An 18,885-nucleotide genomic window follows, 5' to 3' on the forward strand; every position below is an offset into this window, starting at 1 on the left:
GGATAGGTATATGGAGGGGAAGGGAATGGAAGGTTATGGTCTGAGTGCAGGTAGATGGGACTAGGGGAAAATAAGTGTTTGGCACGGACTTGTAGGGCCGAGATGGCCTGTTTCCATGCTGTAATTGTTATATGGTTATATGGTTATATGGTAATGGCCAAAGAAAGGTGCAGGGTGACAAAGTAAGAGGAGGGCACTGAATTTGGATGATCAAAGATTCTATTCAATGTCGGAGTAACTCAAAGGGCTGAATGAATTGCTCCAGTTCCTATTTGTTTATGTTTCTATGTATCTATTCATAGTAAACTCTTGAATGCACAACTTTCATAATTAAATCCCTTATAAGGTGATATTGAGCTCAGCCCTCATTCCTGACACCTTGCTGCCATGACTCACCACTAAAGAAATTATCTAAAAATCTCCGTTTTGATCCAAGATGAAACCATCCCAATCTCTCTTTCTCCGCAAGAACTCCAAATGTGGAGCTGCTTCCACATGCTCCCACTTCCCCGTTGCATCCTTTCAACCAGCTTATCCCAGTTAACTAAAATAATCCCAACGGCAACTAGATTCTGAATTGGAACAGTAAACTTCATCTGAGAGCTTGCTGGAATCGCTCCCAAGCTGTTTGAATACGAGCCCTGGTCTAAGGAATATGAGCGGTAGCCTTGCATGTGTTTACCTGGAAGCGATGAAAGTCTTGGGGTTTGAAGTCATTAGGAGAGCAGCCACACCAGTCCACGATGTGTTTGTATTGGCACTTACAGCCCAGCTTACGATTCCAGTTGGTAATGCGCAGATTGTTATCCACCATTGTACCGCAGAGATGACTATTCTCCAAAACCGTGTGGAAGAAGGACTGTATTGGAAAAAGCATTAAGACAGCATTTAGAAGCACTCAGCTGCAGGAAAATACCTCACACTGCCCGATTGGTACCCACCATGATCAGAACAGATAAAGTGTTAACATTGACATGAAAAAATTACATTGAAATTATTTTAAAATATTTACTTGCTGGTTTGAAAATAAATTAAGGGTGAAGAACACATCTGCTAACAATGGTCATCTGATTCAGCATTTGGTGTTCCACATAGAAGCTTTGAATCATTTATCAGTAATCACCTTTGCACCACCCAAGACAACAGCATTAACACAGTGTGTTTACTTAGTTTTGATTCTAGCTCAGCCGACTGTTTATCACAGTGAAATGAAAAGACATCAACTGTGCCACAAACCAGCTTCTGATCAATCTTATTCTTACTGAATTGAATGGAACACAGAGTGGTTACACAAGATGTTGCTGGTATTGAATCCAATCACATCAGCTGCTGGGCCACGAATGCATGCCTGCCCTTTGCATGCACTTATAATTCATGATTAAATTACATGGTGTGTATCCCACAATAAAGCACTCTCCCCGGCTTAAAATTAAATGCAAGGCCAATGAATATAAATTTAACACTTCAACATTTGACTGAATCACAATGGCTGATGCTCTGATCAATAAAGTGGGGGGTAAAGGAGATGGAGGAGTTGTTTTATGAATTGTGGGGAATGTTGTGGTGGTGCTCAGTGAGGACATACTGGACATACGTACACCTACTGAGGCATTATGATCAAGCTCAAAAATAACACTATAGCAATTACTCGAATGGGATTACATTATAGGCCACCCAATAGCCAGCGGGAGAGATAGAGGATCAGATACATAGACAGATTATGGAAGGATGCAAGAACCACAGGGTTGTTGTCATGGGTGACTTTAACTTCCCTAATATTGACTATGATTTACTCAGGGCAAGAGGATTAGACGGGGCAGAATTTGTACGGTGTATCCAAATTTCTTTAGTCAGAGGGTAGTTAATCTGTGGAATTCATTGCCACAGATGGCTGTGGAGGCCAAGTCAGTGGATAATTTTAAGGCAGAGATAGACAAATTCTTGATCAGAACGGGTGTCAAGGGTTATGGTGAGAAGGCAGGAAAATGGAATAAGGTTGCAGGGATCAGCCATGATTGAATGGCTGAGTAGACGCGATGGGCTGAATGGCCTAATTCTACTCCTATAACTTGTGAACATGTAAACATTATATGGATAGTCCAACACGAGAAGGGACCATAATGGACCATGTATTGCCAGGAACCTTGCCAGATGATCAGTGTTACAGTGGAAGAGCATTTTGGAGATAATGATCATAACTCCATACGATATATCCGAAGAAGGGTCTCGACTCGAAACGTCACCCATTCCTTCTCTCCTGAGATGCTGCCTGGCCCGCTGAGTGACTACAGTTTTTTGTGTCTACTTTCCATTTGTTTTAAGGTAGCTTTGAATAGGGACAGGTGTGTATGTTGTGGGAAGGTACTTAATCGGGGCAAGGCAGATTACAATGTCAGTAGACAGGAACCAAACAAGGTAGATTGGAAGCAGTTGCTCTTAGGTAAGTCCACAGATGACATGTGGGAGTTATTTAAAAGCCAGCTGATCAAAATGCATGATCAACAAATTACAGTAAGGAGGAGGGAGGATAAGGATGGCGCGTGGGGGAACTGTGGAAGACCAAGGAGGTTCTCGATTTGGTCAGGAAGACAAAGGAACGGTATGTCAGGTTTAAGAAGGTGGCATCAGTGAATATAAAGCGAGCAGGAATTAACTTAAGTGGGTGATTACAAGGGCCAAAAGTAGCCAGGAAATGGCATTGGTGTAGGATTAATGAACATCCCAAGGTTTTTAATAGGTACATTAAAAACAAGAGGGTGACCAGGAAAAGGTGGAACTGCTCAAGGATTAAGGAGGGAATCTATGCTTGGAGTCAGAGGATGTAGGTAAGGTGCTAAACGAGTACTTTGCAACTGTATTCAGGGATGTGAAGCACTTGGAAGGCGGCACGGTGGCATCGCGTTCAGAGTTGCTGCCTTACAGCGCCAAAGGTCCCAGTTCGATCTTGACTACAGGTGCTGTCCGTACAGAGTTTGTATGTTCTCCCTGTGACCATATGGGTTTACCCTGTGTGCTCCGGTTTCCTCTGACACTCCAAAGATATACAGGTACCAATTGCCATCTCAAGTGGGAAACATATCGTCATTTTCATTTTTGCTAAGCTTATATCGAAGATTGTCCTCAAGAGAACTGTGATTGCAATCAAGCAATAAGGACTGCAGAAGAAAGTGGCTCATCACCAACATCTCAGAGACACTGCTGATAAATATAAATATTGCTTTCCCAGAGACAATCATATTTTGTTAATAATTTAAAAATAAACATCTATTACTATTTTGCTATCTCTTCTACTGCTTTCTGCTTCATATTTAGTTTAGTTTAGAGACACTTCAGCCCACCGAGCCCGCACCGACCTGCGGTCCCAGCACATTAACACAATCCATTCCTTAAGTGAATTTACATTACCCTATTGCTTTCTAAAGATGCTGCCTGACCAGTGGTGTGTTTCCAACATATTATGTTTCTACTGCTGTCTACTGAGATAAATTCTCATTTATTTTAAAGCAAATCCTACAAAAAGGTAATTCAGATAATCCTCACAACTCATCCCAGACCAGCAGGAAGTTTCAATTCTACATGAATGATTTTGGCAAAAGACTGGAACCAGAACATGCAGTAGAAGCTATTCTAATTGTCACGATTATACTGTCACAGCAGCGAAACATGTCCCTGGAAATAATATCATTAGGAGAAAGCAAAATCTCTGTGCACCGTGTTGCTTTGTTCCTTTCGCTAGAAACGACTTTGCATATTGAGAATAGACACAAAATGCTGGAGTAACTCAGCGGGACAGGCAGCATCACTGGAGAGAAGGAATGGGTGACGTTTTGGGTTGAGTCCCTTCTTCAGACGGATGTCAGGGGGGAGGGAGATACATAGATAAGGAAGTGTAAGGTGTGAAGACAGGACAAAGGGGATAGAAATCAAGGAAAATGTAGAAAAGATCATTGTTAGCTGCGATAAGGTAACAACAAAGCAAACAGAGATAAAATGTTCTTGGACTGAGTCAGACTGTTTGGAGAACTGGGAAAGGGGAGGGATGGAGAGAAGGGGGAAGCAAGGGCTATTTGAAGTTAAAGAAGTCAATGTTCATACCGCTGGGGTGTAAGCTGCCCAAGCGAAATATGAGGTGCTGTTCCTCCAATTTGCGCTGGGCCTCACTCTGTCAATGGAGGAGTCCCAGGACAGAAAGGTCAGTGTGGGAATGGGAGGAGGAGTTAAAGTGTTAAGCAACTGGGAGATCAGGTAGATTTAGGCGGAGGTGTTCAGCGAAACGATCACCAAGCCTGCGCTTGGTCTCGCCGATATACAGGACTCCACACCTGGAATGAGTAAATGAGAGTCATGCAAAAGACCATTGAAAGGAAGATTGGGTGGTGCACCCTGTGCTCTGTAGCACATTTCAGTCGGTATATGTTCATGCGGCTTCTCTGTTGCCTGTGAATTATCCTTCGGACTCTCGGCATTGCTAGGTACCAGGTGTCTGAGTTAACTTTTTCTTCAAACTGTTCCAGGGTCATCACAGCCTTGAATAGCACTTCACAACTTACTAGGCCTCTGACTGGTACAACTCACCTGATGCCTGCCCACTTTCTTGCACTTTATTCTCGGTCTGACCAATGTGTGTGTGAACGTTTTGAAGAAGTGATAAAATGTATTAATAGAAACATAGAAACATAGAAAATAGGTGCAGGAAGAGGCCATTCGGCCCTTCGAGCCAGCCGCCATTCATTGTGATCATGGCTGATCGTCCCCAATCAATAACCCGTGCCTGCCTTCTCCCCATATCCCTTGATTCCACTGGCCCCTAGAGCTCTATCTAACTCTCTTAATTCCACCCAGTGATTTGGCCTCCACTGACCTCTGTGGCAGGGAATTCCACAAATTCACAACTCTCTGGGTGAAAAGGTTTTTTCTCACCTGTGTCTTAAATGGATTCCCCTTTATTCTAACACTGTGGCGCCTGGTTCTGGACTCGCCCAACATTGGGAACATTTTTCCTGCATCTAGCCTGTCCAGTCCTTTTATAATTTTATATGTTTCTATAAGATACCCCCTCATCCTTCTAAACTCCAGTGAACACAAGCCTAGTCTTTTCAATCTTTCCTCATATGACAGTCCCGCCATCCCAGGGATCAATCTCGTGAACCTACCTCAACCACAACTGCCTCAACCACAAGGATGTCCTTCCTCAAATTAGGAGACCAAAACTGTACACAATACTCTGGATGTAATCTCACCAGAGCCCTATACAACTGCAGAAGAACCTCTTTACTCCTATACTGAAATCCTCTTGTTATGAAGGCCAACATTCCATTAGCTTTCTTCACTGCCTGCTGTATCTGTAATCCAACTTTCAGTAACCGGTGTACAAAGACGCCCAGGTCTCGTTGCACTTCCCCTTTACCTAACCTAACCCCATTGAGATAATAATCTGCCCCCTTGATTTTGCCGCCAAAGTGGATAACCTCACATTTATCTATATCATATTGCATCTGCCACGCATCTGCCCACTCACTCAACCTGTCCAGGTCACCCTGCAACCTCCTAACATCCTCTTCACAGTTCACACTGCCACCCAGCTTTGTGTCATCCGCAAACTTGCTAGTGTTGCTCCTAATTCCCTCTTCCAAATCATTAATATATATGGTAAACAGTTGCGGCCCCAACACCGAGCCTTGCGGCACTCCACTCGCCACTGCCTGCCATTCTGAAAAGGACCCGTTCACTCCTACTCTGCTTCCGATCTGCCAACCAATTTTCTATCCATGTCAACACACTACCCCCAATACCATGTGCTCTATATTTTAGTCACCAGTCTCCCGTGCGGGACCTTATCAAAGGCTTTCTGAAAGTCTAGATACACTACATCCACTGGCAACCCTTCATCCATTTTACTTGTCACATCCTCAAAAAATTCCAGATGATTAGTCAAGCATTATTTCCCTTTAATAAATCCATGTTGACTTGGACTAATCTTTTTACTGCTATCCAAATGCCCCATCATTACCTCTTTAATAATTGACTCCAGCATCTTTCCCACCATCGAAGTCAGGCTAACTGGTCTGTAATTCCCCGTTTTCTCTCTCGCTCCTTTCTTCAAAAGTGGGATAACGTTAGCTATCCCCCAATCCACAGGAACTGATCCTGAATCTGATCACCAATGCGTCCACTATTTCTAGAGCCACCTCCCTGAGGACCCTGGGATGCAGACCATCAGGCCCTTGGGATTTATCATCCTTCAGTCCCATTAGTCTACCCAATACTATTTCTCGCCTAATGAAAATTTATTTCAGTTCCTCTACTCCCTTAGATCCTCTGTCCTCCAGTACATCTGGGAGATTGTTTGTGTCTTCCTTGGTGAAGACTGATCTGAAGTACCTGTTCAACTCTTCTGCCATTTCCTTGTTACCCATAATAATTTAACCCGTATCTGCCTTCAAGGACCTACATTTGACTTTGCTACTCTTTTTCCCTTAACATATCTAAAGAAGCTTTTACTGTCCTTCTTTATATTCCTGGCCAGCTTCCCCTTGAACTTCATCTCTTCAGCCCATATTGCCCGTTTTGTTTCCTTCTGTTGTCCTATGAAAGTTTCCCAATCCTCTGGTTTCCAGCTACTCTTTGATGAGCGCATTGTGGCTGAAGTAGTCTATGTGAACTTCATTACGATGTGGCCCTAGTTGTGAAGCTGGACCAAAGGTTTTGTGCACATGGAATCCAAGACGTTTTGACAGAATTGGATCCAAAACTGGGCAAAATAGGAAGCAAAGGTAAGAATGGAGAATTGTTTTGGGTTTGGGAGCTAATCCCAGCAGTGTAATTAGGGATCAGTGCTGGAATTCTTACTGCTCATGCTATGTATTGACAATTTGAATGGTAGCTGAGAAGGTACGCTGAACAAACTCACAAGGAACACGGACACTTCCGGTGTTGATAATATGTACAGGTAGTCTTCAGGATGATATTCATCAGTTGATGAAAAAGGCATGGCTATGGCAGATGGGATTTAATACTGATTTGTATGATTTGTTGCACTAATAACGGGAAGACCGACACAATGAATGGTATGGACCGAGGAATATATAAGAACAATATACTTTTTTGCATATCATTCATTCATTTTTCTTTATCTCTCTGCTTCATTGTATATATCTCTCATTTCCCTTATCCCTGACCAGTCTGAAGAAGGGTCTCAACCCGAAACGTCACCCAATCCTTTTCTCCATTGAATGGGAGTTAGAGCTCTTAAAAATAGCGGAGTCAATGGATATGGGGAGAAGGCAGGGTACGGATTGTGAATGATCAGCCATGATCACATTGAATGGCGGTGCAGGCTCGAATGGCCAAATGCCTTACTCCTGCATCTATTTTCTATTGTCTATTGTGTATTGTCCAGAGATGCTGCCCGTCCCACTCAGTTACTCCAGCTTGTTGTATCTATCTTCGGTTTAAACCAGCATCTGCAGTTCAATCCTACTAATTCTACTCTTATCACTTATGACATTATGTTCCCTCTATGTCCCCCATTTCCCAACATCCCCTCACCCAGCTCCATTCCCCTTTGGCAATTGATTTCATAGAAACATAGAAACATAGAAAATAGGTGCAGCAGTAGGCCATTCGGCCCTTCGAACCTGCACCGCCATTCAATATGATCATGGCTGATCATCCAACTCAGTATCCTGTACCACACTTGGAGTATTGCGTACAGTTTTGGTCACCTAATCTGAGGAATGACATTCTTGCCATAGAGGGAGTACAGAGAAGGTTCACCAGACTGATTCCTGGGATGTCAGGACTTTCATATGAAGAAAGACTGGATAGACTCGGCTTGTACTCGCTAGAATGTAGAAGATTGAGGGGGGATCATATAGAAACTTACAAAATTCTTAAGGGGTTGGACAGGCTAGATGTAGGAAGATTGTTCCCGATGTTGGGGAAGTCCAGAACAAGGGGTCACAGTTTAAGGATAAAGGGGAAATCTTTTTGGACTGAGATGAGAAAAACATTTTTTACACAGAGTGGTGAATCTCTGGAACTCTCTGCCACAGAAGGTAGTTGAGGCCAGTTCATTGGCTATATTTAAGAGGGTTAAATGTTGCCCTTGTGGCTAAAGGGATCAGGGGGTATGGAGAGAAAGCAGGTACAGGATACTGAGTTGGATGATCAGCCATGATCATATTGAATGGCGGTGCAGGCTCGAAGGGCCGAATGGCCTACTCCTGCACCTATTTTCTATGTTTCTATGTTTCTATGAAATGACGGGATGCCTAAAAGCCAACTCACTGAATGGCTGCTCTGCTGAAACGCCACCTAACCGAAAGGCTGCATCGCCTATAAGCCAACTAACCGAATGCCGCTCTGCCAAAAAGTCAAATAACCGACATGACGTAGCCGGGGGGCGGGACTTGTCAGCGATTGTTCCAGACCCCCACGTCCATCACATCACTGGCCGGTGGAGACGGGAGGGTGGGGGACATTTTCCCACACAAGCCATTATTTGACTTTTCGGCAGAGCTGCATTCGGTTAGTTGGCTTGTAGGCGACGCAGCCTTTCGGTTAGATGGCGTTTTGGCGTCCCGCCTTTTCGGTTCGTTGCCGTTTTGGCTTTGTTTCCATTTGGCTATTTGACTTCTTTGCTTCGGCTTCTCGTCCTTCGACACCAAGTCTGCACGCGGTTTGTATTACATGTAGCAGCCAGTTTACAATCTATGCTAACATGCTTCCTGAAATACCTTGGCCTCTAGATTTATGCAGTGTCATATAAGGACCTGTTTCTGCGCTGTACATCTGATTATTTCTTGTGTAAGAAGTAACTGCAAATGCTGCTTTACACCAAAGATAGACACAAAATGCTGGAGTAACTCAGCAGGACACGTAGCATCCCTGGAGCGGTGAAATGGGTGATGTTTCATGTCGAGACCTTTCTTCAGACTGAGCATCAGGGGAGAGGAAACTGGAGATATGGAAGAGTATAAAGAAAATATAAGGTGTGAAAAGGACAGGTCAAAAGTTGACGATAATCAAGGAAATGTACAATGATTCATTGTTGGCTGAGGGGAAAGTGACAAGAGGGATATAAACTGTAAAACTAACCAGCAGGACAGTGAAACTAGTTGGAGAACTAGGGCAGGGGAGAGGCAGAGAGAGAGAGGGAGAGCAAGGGTTACTTGAAGTTAGAGAAATCAAATTCATACCACTGGGTTGTAAGCAGCCCAAGCAAAATATGAGGTGCTGTTCCTCAAATTGGATCATCATCAGCTTTTATCTGTCCCTTTCATATTCATAGTTTAGTTTAGTTTAGAGATACAGCGCAGAAACAGGCCCTTCAGCCCATCGGGTCCGCACCGACCAGTGATCCCCGCACATTAACAACATCCTACACCCACTAGGGACAATTTTTACATTTACCAAGCCCATTAACCTACAAACCTCTTTGTATCCATCCATATCTCCAGTTTCCTTCTGCCCTGACTCTCAGCCTGTACAGTCAAGAGTCAAGAGTGTTTTATTGTCATATGTCCCAGATAGAACAATGACATTCTTACTTGGTACAGCACAACAGAATATGTCAAGACCCAAAACATCACCCATTCCTTACCTCCAGAGATGCTGCCTGCGCTGCTGAGTTATGCCAGCTTTTTGTGTCTATCTTTGATTATTTCTTCCCTTGATTAACCCTCTCTCCAACATTTCTTCTCCTGGCGAGGTCTTTGTCCACCGTTCCCTCCTTGAGCCAGGCCTCTGCCCTTCACCTTCCCCCTAGCTCCCCTGTCCATTAATTACCATGGACCCAACCGCTTCTCTGTCTCAGGGATGGTCCCTGCAGATCCTTTATCCCCTAGTCTTGGCCGGTGTCACCTGGCAGGTATCAGGTTATGGGGAGAAGGCAGGAGAATGGGGTTAGGAGGCAGAGATGGATCAGCCATGATTGAATGGCGGAGTATACTTGATGGGCCGAATGGCCTCATTCTACTATCCCTTATGACCTTATGACCTTTTTTTTCACCAAAGGCAAAGGTTTTCCTCATCACCTTATCCAGACCTTTGCCTCTTTTTGTCCATCAGTTATCCTGAGGCCAAATCTCTGCTTTGTCCTGATATCGTTCGTTATCTGATTATTCCAGTCAGTCTCTAAAATGGAACCCAAGACCTGAAATTTTCTCACAGGAATATCACAGGATGTGATTTTTTTTAATGAAGCCTCCATGATTATTCGCAGACTGTTAAAACTGAATTAGATTTTTCCCGAGTGCAAGTTCCCTAATATTGAATTGAGGAGAACACAGGGAAATGTCCTCATTGCTGCCTGGTTACCATAATGATGTGGATATCACGGCATTACACAGGCCCTTCAGCCCAACTCTCCATGCTGACCGAGAAGCCACATCTAAGCTAGTCCCATCCATCCATGTTAGGCCCATATCCCTCCAAACCTTTCATATCCATATGCCTGTCCAAATATAGAAAAGCACCAGTAGAGAGAGTCACTGTAGCACATGGAAAGTTCTGAACGTGAGATAAATAGCTATCAGAAGATCAGAAGTGATAGGAGTAGAATTAGGCCATTCGGCCCATTATGTCTACACCACCATTCAATCATGGCAGATCTATCTCTCCCTCCTGACCCCATTCTCCTGCCTTCTCCCATGAACTCTGACATTCTGTACTTGGCAAGGAATATTTAAAAAATGTTCCAACTCTTCATCAAAAATTAATAAATGATGCCAATTTTGAAATATGGAAATTCCCACCGTGGTTAGAACTGAAATGATTTGCAACGGAACTGTAAAGGCTCTGTTGTTGTGAAAATAAACTGGACTTTTCTTTTTGAACAGATCAAGGCACACCGACATAAAACACTCCAGTTAACCGCAAATCATGAGGCCAACAGCAGCTGTAAACCACAGCAACATGGGCTTTTCAAATGCCAAATCTAGCACTTCCTTAGACGTCCTCAGCAGGCAGGTTTACAAGGAATCACTAGTTTAACCAATGATGAGCGTTTGTCAGCACTGGGCCTGTACTCGCTGGAGTTTAGAAGAATGAGGGGGGACCTCATTGAAACATACGGAACAGTGAAAGGTTTGGATGGAGTGGATGTGGAGAGGATGTTTCCACTAGTGGGAGAGTCTAGGACTAGAGGTCATAGCCTCAGAATTAAAAGATGTTCTTTTCGGAAGGAAATGAAGAGAAATATATTTAGTCAGAGGGTGGTGAATCTGTGGAATTCTTTGCCACAGAAGGCTGTGGAGGCCAAGTCAAGGCCAAATGGATATTTTAAAGGCAGAGATAGATAGATTCTTCATTAGAACATGTGTCAGAGGTTAAGGGGAGAGGGCTGGAGAATAGGGTTAGGAGGGAGAGATAGATCAGCCATGATTGAATGGTGGAGAAGACTTGATGGGCTAAAATTGTCTAATTCTACTCCTATCACATGAGCTTCTGCATGAAGCTACTGAATTGTTCGTGGTTGGCGTTTAAAAAAACTGCAACCTGTAATGATCGCTTTTCAATCAATATACCTTCCTGCTTCTTATTAAGTAAAGACAGTGCTTGTGGAGAGACCATTAAAGGAATGACACAATGACATCAAGCAGTTTGATTGCAGTTCCATACCTCAGCGGGTAGCAGTGTATAGGCATAAAACCGCTTCATTTGCGTCACCAGTTCGTCTTCTGAATAGTTGACGTATTCTACAAATTTTCTGTTGAGGAGAAACCAGTCTGAGCCACCATCAACAGTGATGCCTTCTGGGATTTTCCTGTCTCCGAGGCGCCACATGTGCGTGTCGCACTCAAAGAAAATCCTGTCCAATCCCTGCTTTCTTATGAACCTGTGAAAAAGACAGAAAATGTCGAAAAATGAGAGGTTGTTAGGGGAATGGGAGGTCATAAGGTCATAAGGAATAGGAATTCGGCCCAGCAAGTCTACTCCACTATGGCTGATCTATCTCTCCCTCCTAACCCCATTCTCCTGCCTTCTCCCCACACCCTCTGACACCAGTACTAATCCAGAATCTATCTATCTCGGCCTTAAAAATATCCACTGACATGGCCTCCACAGCCTTCTGTGAGAAAAAATTCCACAGATTCACCACCCTCTGACTAAAGAGATTTCTCCTCATCTCCTTCCTAAAAGAACGTTCTTTAATTCTGTAGTTATGACCTCTAGTCCTAGACTCTCCCACTAGTTGAAACATCCTCTCCACATCCACTCTATCCAAGCCTTTCACTATCCTGTTTGTTTCAATGAGGTCCCCCCTCATTCTTCTAAACTCCAGGGAGTACAGGCCCAGTGCCGACAAATGCTCATCATAGATGAATGTACTTATTCCTGGGACTATTCCTGTAAATCTTGAGAGTTCAGGTACTGCAATTGGGAAAGAGCAATGAACATAGCCCTGCTAAAACTGGAATTGGCTATGGAAAGCCGATAAAACAGGGTAGTTCTACTTTCACATATCATTAGATTCACCAACGGCAACAGTACAATGTTCCAATGATGTCTTCAAGAATTCTATTGTAAACAAGACATTAATGAAATGAAGAATTCCAAATTCAAGGACAATTTTCCAGAATCAGGGACAGTTTCTTCCCAGCGGTTATCAGGCAATTGAACCATCCTACCAACAACCAGAGAGCAGTCCTGAGCTACTGTCTACCTCATTGGAGACCATCAGACTATTTTTATTCAGACTTAACTGGACTTTATCTTGCACTAAACGTTATTTCCTTTTCAGGTATCTGTACTCTGTGGATGGCTCGATTGTAATCATGTTTTGTCTTTTCACTGACTGGTTAGCACACAACAAAGGCTTCTCACTGCATGTCAGTACATGTGACAATAAACTAAACTGAATTAATAATGGTCATTCCTGCCCCCCATTAAACACAAGACAATATCTGGTGTGGTTAGTTCCCTGCAACAATGACTGGTAATGGATAACAATTTGACTATGTTCCATAATGTAGTCTTCACAGATCACTGCATTGGATGTTATTACAACACTGTCAGAATTTGCCACATTTTTAATAGGGAAAAAGCAATGAACAATGTACAAAATACAGTTGAAATTGATGGGAAGTATTTGTAGTGTTTAAACTTTTGCTGTAAATTGAGGATGAATAATCTAATGCAATTTCAAGCACATTCTCATCAACCACTGGAATATATTTCTCATTTTCTGATACAACGTTAACCACCATCACTTTTGCTGCCTGTTCCAAACCATGCTTTAGCTTAGCTTAGAGATACAGAGCAAAAACAGGCCCTTCAGCCCACCGAGTCCAGATATAGATACCGAGAATAGATAATGGTGGCGGCCCATTACATGGCATTCACGAGTCTGATGGCTCGTGGGAAGAAGCTGTTGCAAAACCTTGACGTTCTGCTCCTTATGCTACGATATCTTTTGCCTGAGGGCAGCAGAGTGAACAGTCCATGATGGAGATGTGTGGGATCCTTTATATTACTGCTGGCCTTAGACAAGCAACGTTTGCTCGCAATGTCCCCGATTGAGGGGAGAGAAGTCCCGATGATTTTTTTCAGCCGTTCTCACCACTCTCTGCATGGACTTCCAGTCGGAGGCTTTACAGTCTCCAAACCAGACAGAGATGCAGCTGGTCAGGAAGTGGTGAGGATGGGACTGACTGTTGTTGGAACTGACAGTGCCATGGGAGGTCCGTCTGGAGGAGGCCCAAGAGAGGAAGAAGACCAAGTACGAAGAGCTGGTCGTAGACTGCCGTAAGCAGGGCTGGAAGGCAAGGTGTATGCCCATCGAGGTTGGCTGCAGAGGTTTTGCAGGGCAATCGCTCTACAAAGCCTTGAATGCATTGGGCATCAACGGAATGGAAAGGAGAAGAGCCATCAAGAACACCACAGAGGCAGCGGAGAAGGCCTCGAGATGGCTCTGGATCAGGAGAGAAGGTCCATGGGGAGGAGCGAATGCCACCTGAACACAAGTCGTGGTCTGATCAACCACGGCTGGGTCGCCTGGGTGAGGGTGTCTGATGTTGAAAGGCCCGAAACACCCAATGACCCCAGGTTACATCACTGATGATGTGTTCAGGAGCATCAATAGATGTATTTTTATCAATCAAAGTTATATATGTGTGGTTATACATGAGAGGCCGAAGTATCCACAGTATTAAAACAGACACAAAAAGCTGGAGTAACTCAACAGGACAGGCTGCATCTCTGGAGAGAAGGAATGGGTAAAGTTTCAAGTATTTTTGCATGTCTTTCATTCATTTGTTCTTAATCTCTCTACATTACTGTCTACAGTATATCTCTCATTAGCCTTTCCCCTGACTCTCTGTCTGAAGAAGGGTCTTGACCCGAAACATCACATATTCCATTTCTCCAGAGATGCTGCCTGTCGCACTGAGTTACTCCAGCATTTTATGTCTATCTTCAGTTTAAACCAGCATCTGAGGTTCCTTCCTCCACATCCACAGCATTAATGTAGATAGATGCCCTATCACAGTTACCAAAAGAGCAACCATCTGATCCATTAGGTCTGCTTGGTAAAAACTACTTCTCAATGCAGTACTCCTTGAGGTGTCCAGGTGAGTGATCGTTGACTACGAGATCACACTGTAGACTGCACATGGCCTTGTCTGAGTTGTCTCCTCGCCTGCTCTGTCCGAACAGGATCACCTTCTGGATAGCCCTGTCCACTGCAGACTCTCACTTAACCTTTTTTTCCCTGTTGCCAGCCGGGCAACCTAGGCAGCTATTTAGGTTGCCAGATGACAGTTTAGGTGGTCATTTAAGACGACTTGCATGACACGTGCGATAATGTGCTCGGACGAAGTGCGTAGTTACCAGTCGGAATTATGTTCAATGAAGCATTCACATATTATTTCTACTTCAAATAGTCACAAACTAAACATATTCACCAATCAAGACATGATATATACCACAATGACATGCAGCAAAATTATAATAATTTCAACTCTTTTTACACGTTGCAATGAATGCAATTTCTACAATTTCTTTCCACTTCCAAACAAAAATGTGATTGGATTATTCAGCGTAAGATCAACCTGTGTCAATAAATCCTGGACCATGGTAACATATGCTGAACCATGTATACTACAGATTGATGCAAGCATGTTTTCTGTGAAGGACCGAAAATTATCATGACATGGCCATAGCATGGGTCGTTATTGGTGCTATTGGTACAGAAACACTCTCGCTTCCCACATAATTTATCCACAACAAAATATACAGGTTGTAAGGAAATTTCTAAAGGTATTTTATGATAATAGTTGTTAAAACCGACTATACCCATCTGACAAGTTAAACATTACACTAACTGACAAGAGATGGCCAAAGGACAAAAATGCAGCAAATGTTCTTTTGGCAATATGTTTAAAGGTGTCAAAACGCCACAATACTGGACATTCAGATTAGATGTATGTGTTGTGAACAGCAATGAAGATACCCAGTTTGTACGCACCACAATTTTTTTAAATTATTGATAAACGCTGTTTCCATCATTCCCTTTTCAGAATTAACGTTAAAACTTCAACTGAAATATCTCCTGACCAAATACGTGATGTATATGACTGACTGTAGAAGTAAAACCTGGATAAATCCAACATATAGTTGTGAATGTTGCTCATTAAATAACTACAGTACTGATTCTCCATATTAAGCGCATTGATTTGCTGTTTAAATGAATTCTGTAATAACGCGTCCATGGTAGCAGTGACAATCGAACGCTACGGTTTTAATGTTTTACGTGTTCACAATTTTATTAATCCATCATTATCGATTAAAACAAATAATAACATTGTGAATTAAAACATATTTGATTGCATTCCGTTATCAAACATAGTCAATGTTCGCTCTGAAGACATTTCCAGCGCAGTAGGTTCAGTGGGGGTGGGTCAATCAGTGCGGGATGGATAGATGGCGGTGGGGGGGGGCGAGGGTTGAGAAGGCAATCAGTGCGGGATGGATGGATTGAGGCAGGGGAATTAGTGCGTGCTGGTTGGAGAAGGTCAAATTGTGAGGGGAGAGTGCGGGGGATGTCAGTGGGGGTTGAATGGGGGGGATCAGTGCAGGATGGATGGGGGGAATGAGTACAAGATGGATGGGGGGATTGGTGCAGGATAAATGGGGGGGGGGGTCAGTACAGGATGGATGGGGGGAGGATCAGTACAGGATGAATGGGGAGATCAGTGATGGATGAATGGGAGGGGGGGGGCAGTGCAGGATGGATGGGAAGGGGTGTCAGTACAGGATGAATTGGGGGACCAGTGTAGGATGGATGGGGGGTGGCAGGGGAATCAATGTGAGGTGGATAGGGAGATCAGTGCAGAATGAATAGATGGGGGGTGGGGGAGTAGATGGAGAGGGGAGCACAGGGGATGTCAGTAAGGACTGAATAGAGGCGGGAATGGGGATCTGTGCGGGATGGAGAGGAGGGGTCCCAGGATAAGGGGGGTTGGAGGGGGGTGAACAAGAGAGAAAGAGAGAGAGAGAGAGAGAGAGTGAGAGAGATAGAGAGAGGGAAAGGGGCAGAGGAGGTGGGGAGGAAGGAAGGTCAGCGCTCCTTGGACAACACCAGCATCATCGCCCCGCTGCCTTGGCCATCCCTGTCCACCGCCAAGTGCCGCAGTCAAGGGGGGAGGCAGTTGGGATCTAATCGCCATCGCCTCCCATCCTCCGCCAGCCAACAGGAATGTGCGGGGCCGAGAGGTGCAGGTGCTTCAGACGGCAGAAATGGGCCTCCCCTTCCTCCCTCCTCCCGGCCTCAGCGTGCGGGAGGGTTTGTTTTGAAAGCGGTTATCGCCGTTGTCATAGTAGCACGCAGCGGCCAGTATCGGAGCTGGCGGGATGCAGGGTGCAGGAGGAGGTGGAGCCGCCGTCGCCACTGCTGCTGCTGTGCGGGGCCCGTCATTCGCTCTGACCATCCATCACCCCGCACTACAGTCGTCGCCGCTGACGACCCAAAATATCACTTATTCCTTTTCTCCAGAGATGCTGCCTAACCCGCTGAGTTACTCTAGTTTTTTGTGTCTATCTTCGGTATAAACCAGTATCTGCAGTATCAAGCCGGGCAAAATGACACGGCGTTTAGGTTGCCCGGTGGGACTTTAGGTGGCCATTGGCTCTCGGGCAACCATTAATTTTGAGCCCTGCACTGGGACTATGCTACTGCTCACCATGAGACAGCTAATATAGTGTTGCTCCACCTTGGTTCAATCTTGGCCCCCAATGATAACTGCATGGTTCGCAGGTTCTCCCTGAGAACATCGTTTCCTCCCATTGCCCAAAGATGTGAAGATTGGCAGAAACATAGAAAATAGGTGCAGGAGTAGGCCATTCGGCCCTACAAGCCAGCACCGCCATTCAGTATGATCATGGCTGATCATCCACAATCAGTACCCCGTTCCTGCTTTCTCCCCATATCCCCTGATTCTGTTAGTCCTACGGGCTATATCTAACTTTCTCTTGAAAACATCCAGTGAATTGACCTCCACTGCCTTCTGTGGCAGAGAATTCCACAGATTTAGAACTCTTTGGGTAGGTTAATTGCCCACTGTAAGTTGCCCCTTGTGTGCAGGCAAGTGCTGGATATGAGGTTTATGTAGGCCAAGTGTAAATGGGTACCTGATGGCTGACATGCGCCAAATGGCCTGTTTCGATACTATTGACACTGTGACTCTTCCTGCATTTGTTACCACGTCCACATTTAACGCCACCCATGGGCTGCACTTTATGCTGAATCCCAGAAAACATGTGGAAATCCAAGAAGCACAGAATCCCATTAACCCATATCAACTGAGTGCTCACATCTCAGTGCCTCTTTGTGCTGCCCCGGTCACTCAATTCGACCATGCAGCCAACTCCATGAGGTTGTATTCAGCAGTTTGGCGGGCGGGAGCTGAGTGGATCAGAACCATTCATTTAAAATCTCATCAAGGTGTGAGCTGCTTCACAGAAACCCAATATAACTATTTTAATGAGTCTTTCCATTGAACTCAAGCAGCCAACCCACCATCCGGCCTCACCTTCTTTCTTGCTACCCCAGTTCAAATAGGCATTTTCATTGCGATCAGTGAGATGAACTAACGGTTTAAGAGATCAACGCTTGTACCCACAGTTAGATTAAGTCTAGAGAAGAGTCTCGACCTAAAACATCACCTATTTCTTCTCTCCAGGGATGCTGACTGACTCACTGAGTTACCGCACAATAGACATTTTGTGTCCAGTTTAGGTTAAGCTAAGAAGATAGACACAAAAAGCTGGAGTAACTCAGCGGGCCAGGCAGGATCTCCAGAGAGAAGGAATGGGTGACGTTTCGGGTCGAGATCCTTCTTCATTCAAGGTAAACTTAGCATCCACGTAGGAAGAATTGTTTATGTTTAAAAAAGGTGAGGAATTCCTCACTGCAGCTTTAACATCATGATCTTATTAAAAAACAGGTGTTTTATTTTCTGCTCGACCATCATCCTTTGGAACATACATGACTACATACAAACATGATGGTGATATATGACCACAACACGGTAAATATTTCCAATGGTGGGACTGATTGGATTAGGTCTAAGTGAGTTATAAATCTCCCAAGGGCAGACATTTCATTTTACACTGCTAATCAAAACGGATTCTGCTTATAACAGTCGTGGAATAGTCTCAGAATAAACTAAATTATATTAGCATCTTGCAAGATTTATTGAAATTGATCATTTCTACTCCCGTATTTCTCCAGGCACATGTTGTGGAATGGATCAAGCCACAACTGAGCAACCCAAAAACGACACTCCTCAGGAACTTAAGTTTTCCTCTTTTAGTTCAAAGATTATTTGCTCTCTCTTTTAGTGTTGCCTGACAATGTGTTGGCATGTTGAAATATAGGCACGC

At 44.2% G+C, this 18,885-nt stretch overlaps 1 protein-coding gene across 1 annotated transcript in view; it reads right to left on the minus strand.

The window, feature by feature from the left end:
- The window catches only part of xylt1 (xylosyltransferase 1), a 303,503-nt gene that overhangs the window by 52,399 nt on the left and 232,219 nt on the right, over positions 1–18,885 (minus strand). The window contains exons 6-7 of the mRNA XM_033040266.1: positions 11,623–11,839; positions 683–859 (exon numbers count right to left, since the gene is read on the minus strand). Of these exons, the coding sequence (XP_032896157.1) occupies positions 683–859; positions 11,623–11,839 (394 nt within the window). The remainder of the gene's footprint in view (positions 1–682; positions 860–11,622; positions 11,840–18,885) is intronic.

The sequence above is a fragment of the Amblyraja radiata genome, chromosome 22, assembly GCF_010909765.2.
Source record: "Amblyraja radiata isolate CabotCenter1 chromosome 22, sAmbRad1.1.pri, whole genome shotgun sequence".
In the NCBI taxonomy this organism is placed as follows: Eukaryota; Metazoa; Chordata; class Chondrichthyes; order Rajiformes; family Rajidae; genus Amblyraja; species Amblyraja radiata.